The sequence below is a fragment of the Gigantopelta aegis genome, chromosome 3 (assembly GCF_016097555.1).
Source record: "Gigantopelta aegis isolate Gae_Host chromosome 3, Gae_host_genome, whole genome shotgun sequence".
Taxonomy (NCBI): Eukaryota; Metazoa; Mollusca; class Gastropoda; order Neomphalida; family Peltospiridae; genus Gigantopelta; species Gigantopelta aegis.
Genome location: NC_054701.1, coordinates 38,131,416 through 38,149,029, shown reverse-complemented (window position 1 = coordinate 38,149,029; position 17,614 = coordinate 38,131,416). Strand labels below are relative to the sequence as shown.

General features: G+C 34.5%; 1 protein-coding gene across 2 annotated transcripts in view; it reads left to right on the top strand.

Moving 5' to 3' along the window:
- Window positions 1-11,314, top strand: part of LOC121368006 (eukaryotic translation initiation factor 4E transporter-like) — a 52,548-nt gene extending 41,234 nt beyond the window's left edge. For both annotated transcript variants that reach the window (XM_041492506.1, XM_041492505.1), the window contains exons 22-24: window positions 16-489; window positions 1,406-1,657; window positions 2,124-11,314. In XM_041492506.1, coding sequence (XP_041348440.1) covers window positions 16-489; window positions 1,406-1,657; window positions 2,124-2,338 — 941 coding nt within the window. In that variant the 3' untranslated portion in view covers window positions 2,339-11,314. The remainder of the gene's footprint in view (window positions 1-15; window positions 490-1,405; window positions 1,658-2,123) is intronic.
- The last annotated feature ends 6,300 nt before the right edge of the window (window positions 11,315-17,614 follow it).

The window sequence follows — 17,614 nt, the reverse complement described above, 5'->3', positions numbered from 1 at the left end:
TTTGTTTTTAAATAGATTCAGGAAGCTCAGTGCCAAATGTACAGAGTGGCATCCCCACAATGCTGGCTGGAATGACGAGTATGACTCCAGTCTCAATGTCATCCCCTGGCAACGCACGACCTCTTACTGGCATGTCCGCAGCAACACCAACTATGCGCTCAGATGGTCAGCGGGCAATAGTTGGAACAAACTGTACAGTCGGAAATGATATGTCGAAACTTCTGGAGCAGCAACGCTTACAACAGCAGCAGCAGCAGCAGCAACAGCAGCAGCAGCAGCAGCTGAGACAGATTCAGAACACTCAGCTGGGTCGACCTCTGGGAACTCCAGTGTCAGCACAGTCGTTTGGTGTGCCAATCACTGGTCGCTTACCTGTGCAGTCGAGCCTCCCACCGCCATCTCTACCACCACCCGTTCACCCAGTAGCCGCAAATGCCCTTCTCATGCAGCAGATGATGCAGAGGAACCTAGCACCAAATGCAGCTAGTGGTAATATATTTTATGATTTTCAGACAGGTTTCGCAACCAGGCTGTTACTGTTACGGATAGTGATAGGTCACCATTTTGAGTGTAGTTGGTGATGATGTAGCAGTTGGCCTGCTATAAGTAATACATTTTGTGGTTAATATATAATTTAAAAAATAATAAACAAATAACACTTCTATGAATGCTAAGCCTGTTTTTCTTAAACGTATGTAGTTAAATGTGTGTAACAAATAAATAGGTTTTGTAAATTTGGCCCATTATGATCAGTTATTGTTGTACGTAGCAGTAATTGTGTGGTTGTGAAACCCCTTTAATGTATAGTCATGGACGGTTATCGGTCCAAGCCTTCACAAAAGTTTTATTTCTCAAGATCTTCTGTATTAAATACTGAAATATGATGTGATAATTTTATTTTTGTAAATAAAATGTGTTTTAATATAGGATGACCAACCGGTTATTTATTTTTGTCAGGTTATACAACTGTTAAGGACTTGTCTTTTAAAAATTGTATAATTACCAACAAAAGAAATGGCAGATGATAATGATAAAATGTGTTGTTTTGGGTGGTGGTGTAAAATAAATAGAAGAATACTAAAATATTGAGATTTTTGTGCTTTCAAGACATTTAAAAGAGATTTTCTATTGTAATGAATATCGTACGATATTTTACACCATGAGGATTATGTACAAGTTATTTGTATTTATTTGCATTTATTTTGTCGCTTAGTATAATATATATTTTAACCTATTTTTCAAGCAAGGAAGTTGTATAAATTGCATGTGACATTTACTGCTTATTGACTATCAGATAAGTAGTAGGTTGGAACAGAATTGTGGTGACATAGTTTGGGTAAATGTTTTCTGGTTGTTTTTGTTTTTTTGAGAATTCTTCTCTGAACTTAATTTTGTTGCTTGACAGTTAACGCCATCAATCAGCTGAACCAGATGAACCAATTGAACCAAATAAACCAGTTGGTGGCATTCCAGGCTCAGCAGAGAATGGTTGACCCTCGGTTGCAGGGAGCCAGGTTTCCTCCGGTTGTGTCGCCTATGCTGAGTCCTAGGAGCAGTGTGGCTAACAGTATTGGCCTGACTCCTGCAGGGAATCCTGCTATCAGTGCTGTGCTTGGCAGGGCCATTTCACCTCATGTTATGCCAGGCCAGAAATTGAGTAAGTGTATTTTGACAGCATTTGTGAGAGAGAGTGAGTGAGTGAGAGTGAGAGTGAGAGAGAGTGAGAGTGAGAGAGAGTGAGTGAGAGAATTTGAAGGAGGTATGTCATAGGTCCCTCTACTAGTTGGTTATGGGTGTGAATATTTTGAATTTCATGCGCTTTGACAAATTTTAAACAGCAGTATAATCTGTCTAAAAATTATTAAAATAATTCCATTAATTTCAAAGATTGTAGTGTATGTGTGTGTGTGTATGTTAAAAATATACTATATTTGCTGAAAGAAATGGTTATTGGTATGTCATCTGTCCATGTATTAGTATTATGTTATTAGTTCGTCTTCAACCAACATCTTGTATTTAGAGTGGAATTAGTACAGAGTTGTATCTCTTGTAAGGTTTCATTCTTTTGAGCTGTGGAAAACATGTTTTTTTGATAGCTTTACATATTTTAGTTTTCTTTGCAGATCTGAATGGCCCATTGTCACCTAACATGCAGTCGACACCTATAACTTCAATGAGTGGAAACAAAGGCATTGGCAGTGACCCGCACATTTTGAAATGGTTCAGCCCAGAAGTTCTTAAGAATCAGCTGCCAACCATGCCGCCACTTCCAGTGCAAGGTCAGAAGGTGCTCACCCTGGATGATCTGGAAGGGGCGCGACAGGCTCTTACCAACTGAACTAGTGTTCCTCTCTTGTGATGGATGGATTGGTGTGATACACAAACTAGTGCAGTCTCGTTGGTTTTGTGAGAGTCTGGTTGTATTGCAAGTTTGTCCTATATTTTGTTATTTGTGAGAATGATGTGATACAGTGGTCTGAATCTGCGAGTGAATGGTGTGTAGTCTTTAGTGCTGTGTACATATTATAAATAGTCTGTAAATATCAGTATCTATATATGATGGTTTTTTGACATTCTCACGAATCCCAGTTTTTGAAGTATTGAACAGCATTCACTGTTAACAAGAAAAAAATGAAGAAGTTATATTGAGTAAAGATGTGGAACTTTCAAACGGTTTGGATGCAATAGCTGTTTTGTAGAAAATGTTATATAGGCTATGTATGTTTATGCTTACGGGAAATAAGATATTGCCACAAGTTACTTTGAGAAATTAGATACTTTTTCCTTTCTTTATCATGTCATGTTCTTATTTTAATGTAAACAGTATTGCCATCACGTTCATACATTTTGTAGTGTGAAGAAGAGCACTGCATTTCATTCCCATCCTGTGAACTTTATTTTGTTGAAAATGTATTTTTTTTTTTTTTTTGGTTTTTGAAATGGAAAGATATTCCATAACTTGTACCTCGTTCAAGTAGCTTATGTAAATATGTCGTTTGTTTATGACATTGTGTGGTGTTTGTGAAGTGTACATAGTTTTTTTTTTTTTATGTATGTTTGTTATTGTGTCACAGTTCAAAATGCATATCTTATATTGTGTGTTGTCTTGTACAAAGTGTCAAGTTTTTCTGTGTGTCAAAGTGTCAACTTTTGGTCTTTAATTTGGTATGTGAATTTTTGAGTCTTTTCTTCTTCTTTTTCTTTGTTTTTGTGCCCCCAACTACTAAATTCCTTTATGCACTGACGTGAAGTGTCTAATGTGGTGTCTACCTAAGTGTTGTCTGCAGTCCCGAGTAACTTGTTAAATTGTCATTTGTCAAATTTAAATCGTATATATATATATATATATAAGCTAAAAAAAAAAATGTTTTTATCCAATTTGGTTATTTTCTTCAATATTGAAGAAGATATAATATGGAAGAAAATTACCTAATTGCTGCTGTTAATACATAATTGATGCAAGTGTGTTGTGAATTGAGAGCTTCATTTTGTTCTGTAAATACCTTCATTGTACGTGTAGTTGTGTTGGTATAAAGTAGAGGTTAATTTTATGTCGTCGTCAAAAATGTAGGAAGAAGGAAAGCCTGAAAATAGCTTTTGAAAGTTATAAATACAGATATAACTGGCAAGCTATTTTCTTTGGATGTTTGCCATTGATTTTCTTATTGTAACAGAAGTGGACAATTTTAGTAAGAGGAAGAGGTGAAGATCGATCAAGAATTTGAGGTGCCCGCCCATTATTTGCAATACTGGAAGTGACAGCAATGTAATCGAAGCCATTGTCAGCACTACCAGGGAAGAGTGCAGAAGTCTGTGGTTGGACAATGAGATCTTTCTACCAGTGCCTACCAAATGTACTAGAACATCATCAGTAATACAGAGATGTGTGCTGTTCAGAATGAAATTGAACACTTTACCAATAAGTCCAATATTTGTAACATGACTGTCAAGTGATTGTGTCTCAAAGAATTGACCAGATTTTCCAACAAAGATGTAAGTCACTTTAAATCTGACACCTTATAACATGTTTACAAACATAAAATCCCCAAAGAAACATGTACTGTATGGCCGTCAAAAAAAAGAGAAAAAGAATGCAGATGGTGACAAAATCATTTGCGAAGATAATAAGAAAATAGACTGTCAATTATATCTACATTTATTAATATATGCGACACAGCAATGAAGATCTACACAGATGCATAGTACATGCAGATGGTGAAATTGCTGTCGACAGCCAATACAATTGGAATGGTGATTGAGGTTATGGTTGTAAAATATAGTGGGCTTGGAAATTTCGTCACATTTAGGCGGGAAATATGATTGCCGAGATTCCCCATATCTAGTAGGGAGTGGATGTTTACAAATATTCTTGAAGATCCGTACTGTCTGACTGTGATTGAAGACAGTGTTGTCTTTGTGGTAAAAAAGAAGCTGCTGCTGGATACATTTGACCAAAACAGAGCTTCATCTGTCCGAACATATCAAAATATACCTCTGGGTTGGGGGTTTTCAGAAGATTTCGAAAGTAATTTAACCAATAAATCAACCTCCACTGAGGAGCATTTTATACCAGCACTACTACATATGCATTATTAAGTACATGTAATCACTGGAGAGTGCTGTGGTATTTCTCTTAGATCTTCTGTTGTGGGTTGTATTCTTTTAACACTTACATTATCTTCATATTGTCTGAAAGGTCATTAATAGTTGTTTCATCATCATCATCATCATCATCACCTCATATTTTGGTCAGATACTTAAGTATATATAATTATCTATATATTTCGTACACTAACAAATAATATATGGGAAATAAGTTAAGTTTAAAAATTGGTTTTAAACTATTACTAGTACTTTGCAATTACTGTTATTTAGAGGGGTTTTGTTTAAAAAATCAAAAAAATCATCTTTGTATTGTTTGTTGTAGCTGTTTTAAAGGAAAACTATAAAACTAATTTTATTATTTCTAATAATTTAAATTTAAATGAGAAGATTTAAAAAACACAAAAAACCTACAAGTTATGTATTATACTGAATATTTTCGTTTGTGTAAAAATATGTACAAGTGGGCATTATTCTATTTTTGTATAAACATGAAAACATGGATAAAAACCAGGAAATATGTAGACTGAAAATGGCCATTTTCAGAATCATAATTAATAGGGTAGATAGGTGTATGAGCATAAAGACATGTTAAAATGTGTTACTATGGATTACTGCAGCAAATACAGATTAGTGGTGGGACTCGGACACGTCTTTAAAATCAAAAGAGCTTTTCACATTTGCCCTCATTTGTTTGATATTTTGTTTTGACATGTTGTGGTTTTGTACCATGTTCTGTATGTACTAGTGGACATTTTACCAGGAATGTGCTATGGTTTTGACATCGGTGTGGGATGAGTCTTGCTTTAAACAGTCTGTATACATGTTTTTGGCAGCTGTCATAATTTAGAATGGAGGGAAGAATCATTTGGATTGTGGGGAGGGGTTCTGCTTACTGTGTTCCTACACATTTCTTAGGTTATTGTGATTAGTTACTTAATAGCTGTTAGTAGACTCCAAAATGATCATTTTAACATTGCTTCTTCTTTTTTCTTTTTCTTTTTTTTGCGCTCATTTGATACAAATCTGTGTCTCTAGTCAAATCATCCAATATCTTTTAATTGTAATAAAAGCATTTTCAATTAACTTCTTGGAATGGTAAAGACAAAACCTCACTATCAAAACCATAGCATCCTCTTTAATAAAAATTGGTCTTTGTTTCCGAGCTATTGAGGAGAATCTGTTGGTACAGGACATTTGTACTTTATGTTCTACCAGGCCAAACTCAACATGACACCCCTACTGAAAAGCTGATTCATGCCCTTATTAGCTTCAGTATATCTTTGTTGACTTCATCATAAACAATACTGTTAAAATTCAAGTTTGTGGGGATGGTGAGTGGGTGGGAAGGATACTTGTTCAAGAAAACCATAGTGCTTTAAAGACACTATCACTGGATTCATGCATATTTTAAAATGTCACTAAAATGCCTCATAATTCTTCAATCTGCTTCACTGATGTGTGGGTGCGACCTAGATCACTTTCATCACAACTTTGTAGTAGGAATATTAGATTAGTGTGTTTAAAAATTCTGTGCCATATTCCATGAAACAGTTTCAACATGCATATAAGGCTATTGGTACAGTGTATTTGATTCACCATTGAGTTTCATAGATAATGAGGACACTAGCTAATATTTACCAATAATCTACATTGCAGCAGACGTTTCATCCACTTGTTGGGCCATGCTCTGTGGCGTAGGATGAAGGAATTGGTAATACTAGTGACTTATTTTTGTAGTGGTGCTTATTGGTTAACATGGAACATGACATGGAATCAATTGTGGCTGGATGTAATATATAAAGAAAGTAGGTTTAGTCGATTTTTTATCTTAATAAATTGAAGATTTGTCTAAGAGGCTATTTTTTGGTCCTATAAACAGTGAATGTTTACATGTAATGTGTCAATGTTTGGTGCATATTGTGTTTGTTTTGGTGTTTTTGTGCAGTATTTTTTGGGGGTTTATTTTTGTGTTGTATTTTTTTCTGTGGTGTCATGTTAAATACTGTGTGTTCAGTGCGATCCTCCCCACAGTTTTCATTGGATTACTTTATTGTATGTTCTTATTTTTCTTGTCATTTATGATTGTTAAACATGTTTTCTTCCAGACCCAGCTGTACATAAGTTATTTTGTAAGTTGTTTCTTTTTTTTTGTGTATCACAGTTATTGTGATTTGCCTTTAAGACTGAAGATCGGGGGTTTTGTGTCATTAACAAACTATATTATTGAGTAAATTATTCCAGCAATAGAGATGTAATATCTGTTTGTGAAACATATTTATTTTTCTGTACATCTGTCTGTAGAACAGGTACTGTTGTATCGGTGACCATATTTCAGACAAAAATCTAAGCCGAGTTTCCTAGAAGTTACCCTCAAAGTGCATTTAAATTGTTATAATATTAGGTATACAGTACTTTAATTTGCTTTACATAATCTCACTAGGCAGTACAAGAAGAAGAAAAAAAAACAAAAAAAAAACAAGAAGCACAATATGATTACTGATTAAAACATTTTTTTAATAAAATAACAGTAAAATTATTTTATATCTCAATTGTTAATTTTGTGGTTAAGTCAACAAGCAAAAAAAAGTAAAGTGTGTAAAATTGCTGTTTTCTTGTCATAAAATTAATGGAAAACATTTCAAAAATTTATTTTAAAACAATTTTTGCAAAAAAAAAACGTTATGTAATATATGTACTAATTTCCTTTTACTTAAAAAACTGTATCAGCACCAGAAACATACATTCATTTGTCCTGTATGATACTTTATTTAAAGCCATACTTAATAAAGTGCTATTTAATACTTCTGTTGAAAAAGATGTAACGGTGATGCATGGAGTTGCTTTTCTTTCTTTATTTATTTTTGTTTTATTTATTTTATTTTTGTTATCTTTGACAGGCCAGCATAATAGTCATGAAGTTCATTGGCATATTTTGCATGTTTGTTTGGTTTTTTTTTTTTTTTTTTCTTCTTTGGTTTTTTGTTGTTTTTTTCTCACAAAAACACCATATTTTAAAAAATGGTATACGTTTTTAAGAAACCTCCAGCAAGAATAACGCCTGATTGTTTATGAGCACTAAAGGAGCAAGTACCAGACAAACATATTTGACAATAAATTGAAGGTACTTCATTCAGACCTTTTTTTTTCTTTTAAAAAAAAAAATAAAAAAAATAGAAGTCTGTAATAATTATGGAAAATTAAATGCCAGATTTGGAAGCCTGCATGTGTAATATTTATGTTTTCACTAGATCTAAACTTCTCTAATGGTCATCAGTTAGCATATGCAGATGGTCCATTAAATAATATCAGTTATATTGACAGATGAACTGAAACAGTTCAGTGTTTTATAATGATTTCTTCATTTTAAGTGTATTTTAATGTAGTGTCTAACTGTTATTGTGTTTTTGATAGGTAAATATTATATTGAAATCTTGACTCCCAAAAGTCAGTTCCAGTGAATACATACTGTTCAGGTGTAAATATTTTTAAATGGATTTACCTTTTCAAAACCTGCCTTATAACATTTTATAGAAAAACGAAATAGCTTTTTTCACATAAGTAATACAGTATGTCAAAAGTGTCATAGCATAGTTACGTGTGTGTTTGGTATTTGGCATATTTGTTTGTTACAACATATTAGTGAACCAGGTAATCTGAACTTGACCAGCTATTGATGTTTTCTTTTCAACATTACCAGACCACTTGCGGGGGAGGGGGGGGGGGGGGGGGTGCACTTGTTGAGGACGGGTAATGTATCTATAAAAGAGAAGACTCCCAAGTTTTCTCTAGTTTCTGGTTTGAGGTCATACGTAGGACATACTTGTAATTGCATTTTTTGGTGAGATATATTGTCCTAGACATACTTCAATGGATTAATGTCTATTCAAAAACACAATATCAAGTTGACTTCAGTTAACTTGCTAATGCACTTAAATAGTGGTTGAGTAGGATTTTTTTTTCTGTATGTAGATGTATTGAAATAGAATAGCAAGAAGAGATAACTGCAACGGATTTATTTTTGTGCACAATAAACTGTTTTTCTGTACAGAATAGTTTCTATATGTAAACAGGTGATGTATGTTATGTACACAAATTTGTAATATTGACAATAGTAATAATGTTTTGAATATTCACATATGTATGATTTTGCAGGTGTTTTTTTCTGATTATTTATGTAGCAAAATTTCCTAGTTTTTCAAAGTTTATAGGTTTGTTACATTTTAAGGATGAAAGCATCTGCTCAATGTGTACTACAGCTTTCACATCTGTTAACTGTCATATCTTCTTCTTTTTTAGGTGCTGTACATTTTTAGTTAGCTCAACATAAAAGTAAAAAAAAAAAATGTTTTGATACAGAATTCTGGATCAACATCATACTTGGGGTAGATTTGTTTTTGTTTCAGTCAGTACTTTAAAAACTATTTACATGTATTTTCTTTTCAATTGCTAGTGGTTTTACCAGTAAAAATAAATTTCTGGGTTTTTTTTCTTCTTTTCTTCTTTATTTTATTGTCAGCAGTAGCCATTAGCTTTTCATCCATCAAACCTTTTATTGTCGGCTACAAAGTTGGTTTAGAGATCTTGTTTGTATCTAGTCTTGAATAGGGTATTACAAAATTAAAAACTTTGAAAAATCTGGAATATTTCGGTATGAACCTATTTGTACGATATATATTTGTACTGTTACCAATATGAATGTGTATGTATTGTTTTCTTTGCATTATGTTTTTTTTCTTTCTGTATGTTGCTGGGCTTGTTTTTGGTCACCTTGCCTTAAATAATCATTTCAGCCAGTCTTGTATCATACAGGACTTCCATTGAATGGCATATTTCCATAACATGTTATACCTTCGCCTTTAATACATTTAAAAAACACACAAAACATTCTTTAATTAAGCTGCCATCTTTTTTCTGCTACATATGCAAATTTGTGTATTTGACAATTATTGGTGTTGTTATGTGTTTCCATTTGATACAGTGTTGATAATATTATTGTACTCGAAGTAGACCCACTACAATTATTTTGCGATAGACCTCCTTTTTAAAAAAAAAAGCTCATCAAACACATGGTGAAATAGAGCTATTTTTGATTTGCAGCTGTTTACTGTATATCTGCATTCAATATTTGGTCAGTGGTATTCATAGTTATGTTATGGAGAGAATCTTAAACTCGTTTTTAAAGAAAACAGGGCATTTCTCCATTTCCAAAAAAAGGCAGGTAACACTTGTATGGTTATGTCGTCTGACGTGCTGTTTAGCACAACTGTTGTTTTGCATTTGTTACAGGTATTCTATTTGGCTTTACACAGAATGAGGCCAAATTTAAACTAATGTCATGTTTACAAACTTAACAAAAAATGATCTCAAAGAAAACATTTAAAAACAAATATTAAAAGTATATTACTGTAATAGACATTTGTGAAATTGGATATTTAAAATACATATATATATTGATTTGTTCATGTAAGCAGTCTCCTGCAGATTGGTTCCTGCAGGCTTACTAAGTTGATGTGTGTTTAAGTATGGGTTCTGAGTGTCAATAAATTTGCAATCCTGTATGTAAACACAAGCACAAAAATAGCATCTTAGTAGTTATATTTTACATTGAAAAAAGAAGGAAAACCCAATTCACTCAGATTAAAAAAAAGGCTTTGTTTTACATTTTTCATGTGTTGACTTCACAAAAAAAAAAAACCCACATATTAAATTAAATTTTTATCTTCTTGTTTAGTACTGATACCTGAAAAAAATTATACTTAAGAAGTTCCTCTATGCTATAAACATGAATGTGTTTTGAGGGTAACTGAATGGTTATGATAAAACCAATTTACTTTGACCTACATTCACTGTGGTCATTTATATTTTACTGTTACATTTATACTGTATGAAACACCACAATAGGTAAATATACAAAAAAAAAGAGTACCATTGTTTAAGCTATGTGCAGGATATTTAGCATTGCACCTGGCTTAAATAATCGTCAGTTTTTCAACATATCAGTGTTCTATAAATATAATAAATTACTTGACAGAAGATTTTTCAAAATATACCTTACTATATAAATATGGTCCAATCAAATGATAACGGAAACAACACATTTTAGTATTCTTCCTTTGCTACATATATTTTTGCATATGTGATTGACACTCAGAAAATATATTTGTTGACTGATGGCCCATCTAGAAGTCTGTTCTTTATACCTGAAAAAGTGCTTCCCATGTCATGTATATTATAATTCTTTATACTAAAATTTACTGTGGTTTTATTGTTTCCATGCCTTATAACTATAATGGGAGATGTGTATTTGATGTGTTAATACTTATATAAGACTAAATTAATATCTAATTGCACAAATATGTGGAACAGATTTTGTTAACTACTTCTACCAATGTAATATTTTTTGTTTGGAAAATAGTTTAAGGCAATGTAAAATTGAAGCATACAAATATTGGTCACTAATGGTTGGGCAAAGCTATTGGGCTGTACCCTTATTAATTTGACACTTTACGTTTGAAGGTAAAATGCAGTGATTTATAAGTGATTTTCATAAGGAGCACATTTTGAGGTATAAGGAATTAAATATGGACCTGCCATTAAAACAAAAATGGAATCTGAACAATTATTTTGAAAATGGCTATCCTCACCAGATAGTGGGGGTAAGCTGTGACAATACAAAAGTAAAACAAAAAAAATAAAAAAATCTTCATTGTGTTGTTGTTATTTAGTATCTTGTTGTCATAGTGAAAAAATGATGAGGTGAGTTTAGGGCAGTTTCACGGGAAAGGTTGTATAAAGAGTCACTGGGACCCCAAAATGAACTATGTAGCATTCTATAAAAAAAAAAAAAAAATTAAAAAGCAATGTGACTAGTGAAATGTTTTATAAAAAATTGGACCTACAGCTGTTACGGTTTATAAAATAATTAGTGATATGATTACATGCACAGCATAAAAATATGAGGACACATAGGTACAGCATAATCATAAGCTTTTATGTGATACATTTCTAAAGATAAACTGAGGTGTTTTTTGAAATAGTAAACTGTTATGAGTAACTATGTTTTAATTAATAAGGCCAAGGATTTTAAGTTTTCTGATGATTTTTGGTAATGTTTTAGCAATATTCTTCTATTTAAAAATGATTTATGTTGAACAGAAACCATTAAATACTAATCTTCAAACAATATCTATAACTGAATTAGAAAAGAAATTTCAATATGTTTTTTTAGAATACTAGTTAAAAATAATGTTGATTGCATTAGTATTAGCATATCAGCTTTCAAACAATGCAGTGTGAAAATGGCAATTTTGTTTAGGAAGGGACCTTTTTTTTTAATATTTAGATTTCAGTTAAATAAACTGAGATTGCTCTTAATCTTTTTAAAGATTTTAATTCATAATTGTATTAGGAAATAATATTTGATATGAATCTGCATGTAATGGAGTAATTAGATAATTAACATTGAAAGATTACCTGTCATTCATATGTACACTGCTGCATACAAGACACACAATCTACTTAGCTTGTAATGTCCTTATTTGCCAGCTTTATTTTGTAATATTTGGATTTTACGTCCTGCAACTGGCAGAATAAAAGGCTCATGTCCTTCAACTGTTAAAGGCCCAAGAAAGATGAAACAACTTTCTAAGCACTCCACTCCGACAGTCTGGGAGGACCTTGTCCGTGGCCATTTAAATGTTGATGTCGCTTTACACTCCTGAAGGAATTTCATACAAATATGATCACCTTCAAGCACTTTACACTTGGATTGTCAGGGCTTCTAGATTATGGTAGTTCCACTCCCATGCCTAGTGATATTCAATGTTGGGCTAGTAAATAACTACTATTGCCATGCCTGACGGCTAGTGAATTATTTCTGGTCAAATGTTGCAGTTTAAGTCTATTTTGTAAATATGAATATCCTGCCCCCATCCCATCTCCCAATGTTAGTGTTTTTGAGCTCTATCTCCCTCTTTAGGTGTTATATCCGATTATTACTATTATTTAGTAAAATTATATTAACTAGTAAAGTAGGGCTAGTGAATTTTTAATTGTGGCTAGTACATTTTTAAAAATCACTGATCCCATGGCTAGTGGATTTTATAAAAATTCTAGAAGCCCTGATTGTGTATTGGTAATTCGTCCAATGTAATAACCCTCGTCATAGTAAACAGTATTCTTAAAAAAAACCCATCAGATTCTGTAATAATATGAACTGACCTGCATTAAGCAGCCACCTGTATTAAACAACCACCTGTGTTAAAAGGCCAAGTTGATACATGTCCTCCTTATGGTGAATGTTTAACACAGTTTGACTGTATTTATACGCATGGCAGAATAAAGAACCAAAATTGATCACTGCACAACTTTCCAAGTATGACAGAATAATAAACAAAGCTGACATCTCTCAGTAAAACCCACTAACACCTGCAGATTGTCAACAAATGTCTCAGACTTCCATACAAGTCACATGTACATAGCAACACCCAGACATGTCAGTATCAAATCTGCTCAGCTTTAATATGTTGTAAAATGTCCTTTCTGCAACTTGAACATTGTGACATAAAATCAGTGAATTAATAGTTAATTTTAAATGAATTTAAATCATACATATAAGCATGTTGGGTTTTTTTGGGTTTTTTTTAAATTATCTCAATAATGCATCATATCTCACAACCCTTTTACAAAAGATCTATCAAACTTCATATATATTATGAAATTGGTATAGAATTGTATTTTGTATCCATTCAAGTAAATATATTGATAATGTAATGAAAGTACTTTGCAAAAAGATGTTTAAATATACATGTTAAAATTGTGTTTAGGAGAGGACATTTTGTTTAACATGCAAAATCTTTTGTATTTACAGAACTACAATTCACACAAACACAATAATTATACAAATGAGTTTTTGTAGGCTGTTATGCATGTACTATATGATTAAAGTTTTGTAACCTGCCTGTATATATTTATTTGACCCATGTTTAGGAGGGGGACATTTTTTAATGGAAATTTTTAGGCTCTATGTTACAATAAATATCTCAAAGTAAATAACAAAGTTACATCGATTTTTGTTCTTGTCACAACTGTAGGTGTCTATTGTGATTATAGTAATACAAAAATAATTGTTGTAAAATGTTATATGAATTAATGTTCATAACGACATCTTCAATTTTTTTTTAATGGAAAACAGGGTTAGTTCTTTAAAATACTGTAAATTTATAACACAACATCCAGTTTTGATATGGTTGGTAAAAAAATGTTTACCAGTAGTCTAGTATTCAAAAAATAAAAATAAAAGTATCTATTTCACATTACATTAGGGCCTATTATTAAAATAGTGATGGAATAATGCAAAAATGCAAATGAGACTCGTAAATGTGTTATTTTGATATATAAATATTCATTACTTCATGAAAAATTATCAAGTTATTGCAATAAAATTTGGTTTGTAGGTTGCTATACCATTCACACAGGTACCTATAAAATTTCAGTAGAATAGAGCTTTAAATTTTAAAGTTATGAAAATTTTATTCCAATCAACGAGCTGTGCAACCTTTCCCGTGAAACTGCCCTTTAGCTTTACAGTGGATGGAGGACCAGGCTTTTCAGTTGTCACACATTGTCTGGGTTGTTTTGGGTTTTTTTTAATTGTGGTATTTTTTTGTGGGTTTTTTTTGGGGGGGTGGGGGGGGGGGGAGCTAGTGGGAGGGGGTAATTTTAATACTTTATTAGTTCACTACCGGTCCAATCGGAGGGGACTAGGTTTCATCTCCGTAGGTCTGTCCATCCGTCCCGTCGTCCCACATATACTGAACAAAAAAAAGAAACTTCCGATCTGTACATATAGCATTTGTTGTGTTAACGAATTCATTGTGTAATGAAATGATATAGGTAGTATTAGCCTTGAGCTGTATTATCAGGATTCATGAATTTTATCGATTATTTTTGCACTGTTAATCGTCGACAACGTGAAATTCAATTTGCACATGCATGCATGGTTCGACATGTCCCGTGTAGTATTCAGTCAATTTGTTTTACTTGTCTTACTGACATTGTTGTCAAGTGAACGAAAACGCTTCGAAATTTGTAAAAAAAAATTAACGTCTTTCACATTGAAGCATTTTTAGTATGCCAAGAATACTCAATAATTTACGCGAACGGGCGATTGGCATGCTTCATGCTGGCATGTCGACAGAAGACGTTGCAAGGCATGTTGGGAGTTCTAGTCGAGCAATACGTAATCTTCGCGTAAGATTTCGAACGACAGGAAGCACCAACGACTTGCCACGCCGTGGATGTCCGCTTGTTACAACGCGTGGTCAAGACCGCTATATGATGAACACACATTTGCGCAATCGGTTCCAAACTGCCACTGCTACTGCTGCTAACACACCTGGGCTTCATAATAACCGAATCAGTGGGCAAACTGTTTTTACATGCACGACGTCCTTACGTCGGATGCGTTTTAACGCAACGTCATCGTCTAAATCGTCTTAATTGGGCACGTGTACACACTTGTTGGATACGGCGACGCTGGAATACCGTTAAAGGATGAATTCAGATTTTCTTTACAACGTGGTGATGGCAGGGTGCGCGTCTACCGTAGAAGAAATGAACGCTATGCTGACTGTTGTGTTCTTGAACGAGATCGTTTCAGGGGTGGGGGTTGTGTCATGGTCTGGACAGCCATTGCCCATGGTTATCGTTAACCACTAGTCGTCAATGATGGCAAATTAAATGCTCAACGTTACCGCGATGACATTCTCGCTCATCACGTCATTCCTCTGTTCCATCACAACGCCAACATCTCGATTTTTCAGCATGATAATGCCACATCTCATACAGCTAGAGACACTGTAAATTTTCTTAGGACAAATAACATTGATTTCATTGATGACTAGCCCGCTAAAAGTCCTGATTTCAACCCCATCGAGCATGTCTGGGATAGTCTGGACAGACGATTGAGGCGTCGGCCCAACCCACCCGCTAATGTCAACGAATTTCGTGAAGCGCTCATTCAGGAATGGAACAATATTCCACAGGCAGAAATCAACACTTTAGTCAATTCTATGCGCCTGCGATGCACTGCAGTGGTCAATTCCAAAGGTGGTCATACCTGTTTAACCCCACTTGGTCAAAATTTCTCCCAGTTTCTGTTAACCTATGGCCATGATTTTTGCACCAAACGATGCATCATGGAACACTCTTTAAACGCATATATAACAATTATTCCCCCGGTTTATTTTCATCAAGTTATGTTCAAGCAAAGTTAGCGGAAGTTTCTTATTTTGTTCAGTATATATATATTTTTTCAGAATGGGTTGAGATATTGTGCTAAAATATTTTGTATAGCTTTATGTACTGTTACAGATCAGGTTTGGCTTTCATAGCAATTTACCCATTTTTCACAGTTAAATACTTTATTAGTTCACTACCGGTCCAATCAGAGGAGTGGGGGGGGGGGGGGGCTGCCTGGAGTCATGACCTACTTTCCGTGACCTTGACATTGATGATGTCACGTGACCTACTGACCCGGCCCTGACCTACTTAGACTGACCTTGACCTATTTAGACTGACCTTGACCTATTTAGACTGCCGTGTGCAACGTCCTACTGACCCGGCCCTGACCTACTTAGACTGACAGTGACCTACTTAGACTGGCCTACTGTGCCGTGTGCAACATCCTACTGACCCGACCCTGACCTACTTAGAATACTCCCCTGACCTACTTAGACTGGCACGAAGAGTATGTTCAATCCAGAGATGGCCTGTTCCACAAGTGATGAAGTGACATGTCTAGCACTTGGAACTAATGTCTACGTGGTGGCCAAGTTATGGAAAGGGGACACTGCTATTCACATAAGGAAATTTGACAGTGACAAGAGGAAAACTTTTCCTACCAAGCGAGGTATTGTCCTTAGTCTTAAGCAGTGGATCGAACTGTGTGGATATAAAAGCCAAATTGACGAAACAATTTCAGCATTAAACCAGGGGAAAGACGAAAACAATTTCAGACACCTTGGTGCCAACGTCCACGTCAGCGTCGACAAGAACTTTGCTGGGGTGGACCTGTGACAGTGGTGGTGGTGTGATGAAACGAAATCTGTGAAACCTTCGAAGAAGGGAATATTCCTTTCTCTACAACAATGGGAGAAACTGAAAGGCTGTTTCACAGTCATGTTTGTCTTTGTACCAGAGCTGAACTCAATTGTGCCGTGCGCCATGCAAGACGACCATCAAAACAAGATGGGATTTCTTCAGTGTAACTTCTGCAACCCTAACGAGTGTCACCAGTGGTGAACGAGTTTTGTTTTGGATGAACCCGAAGGTATAAAAGAATGGATTTATGGTTTACACTTCATTTGCTTTGTGACTGTGCTAAAGAACAGACATGTTTTATGATTCTGACATTCTTATGTCTTGTTGCATCTGGAATGAAGAAGATGGCATCGGGATATTCGAGCAGTGTTAGTAGCAGCAGCAGTAGCGACGAGGACGACATCTTGGTCTGCAAATGTTCAGAAAGACGTACAATGAAATGTAAAAGAGTGGTTACCAAACCAGAAGAACATTTCATGGATCAAACGGATGCTGCCTGTGACAATATGGATGAAAATGAAGATGGTGAGAGCAAAGAACCCATGGATCAAACAGATGCCGCTCGAGAATATAAAACAGACGCTGCCTGGGATGAAGAAGACTGCTGTTCGAGACGTTACCTGTTCTGTCATTATCCCGAAATGCGCCACGTCTTACACGAGGATGCAGACATTTGGGTGGTGGCCCATACAGTTACGCCAGAAACTCCTCTGACACGTATTAAATCATGGTTGAAAGGTCAAGAGACCTATACCATGACACATCAAGTGAGGCGAAAGTTTCCACGTAATACCTATGTTATGGAAGGGTTAGACAGTCACTGGCAATCCGATCTAATGGATATGGTCAGTTTGGCTAAATACAATGACGGGGTGAGATACCTCATGATGATCATCGACCTGTTCTC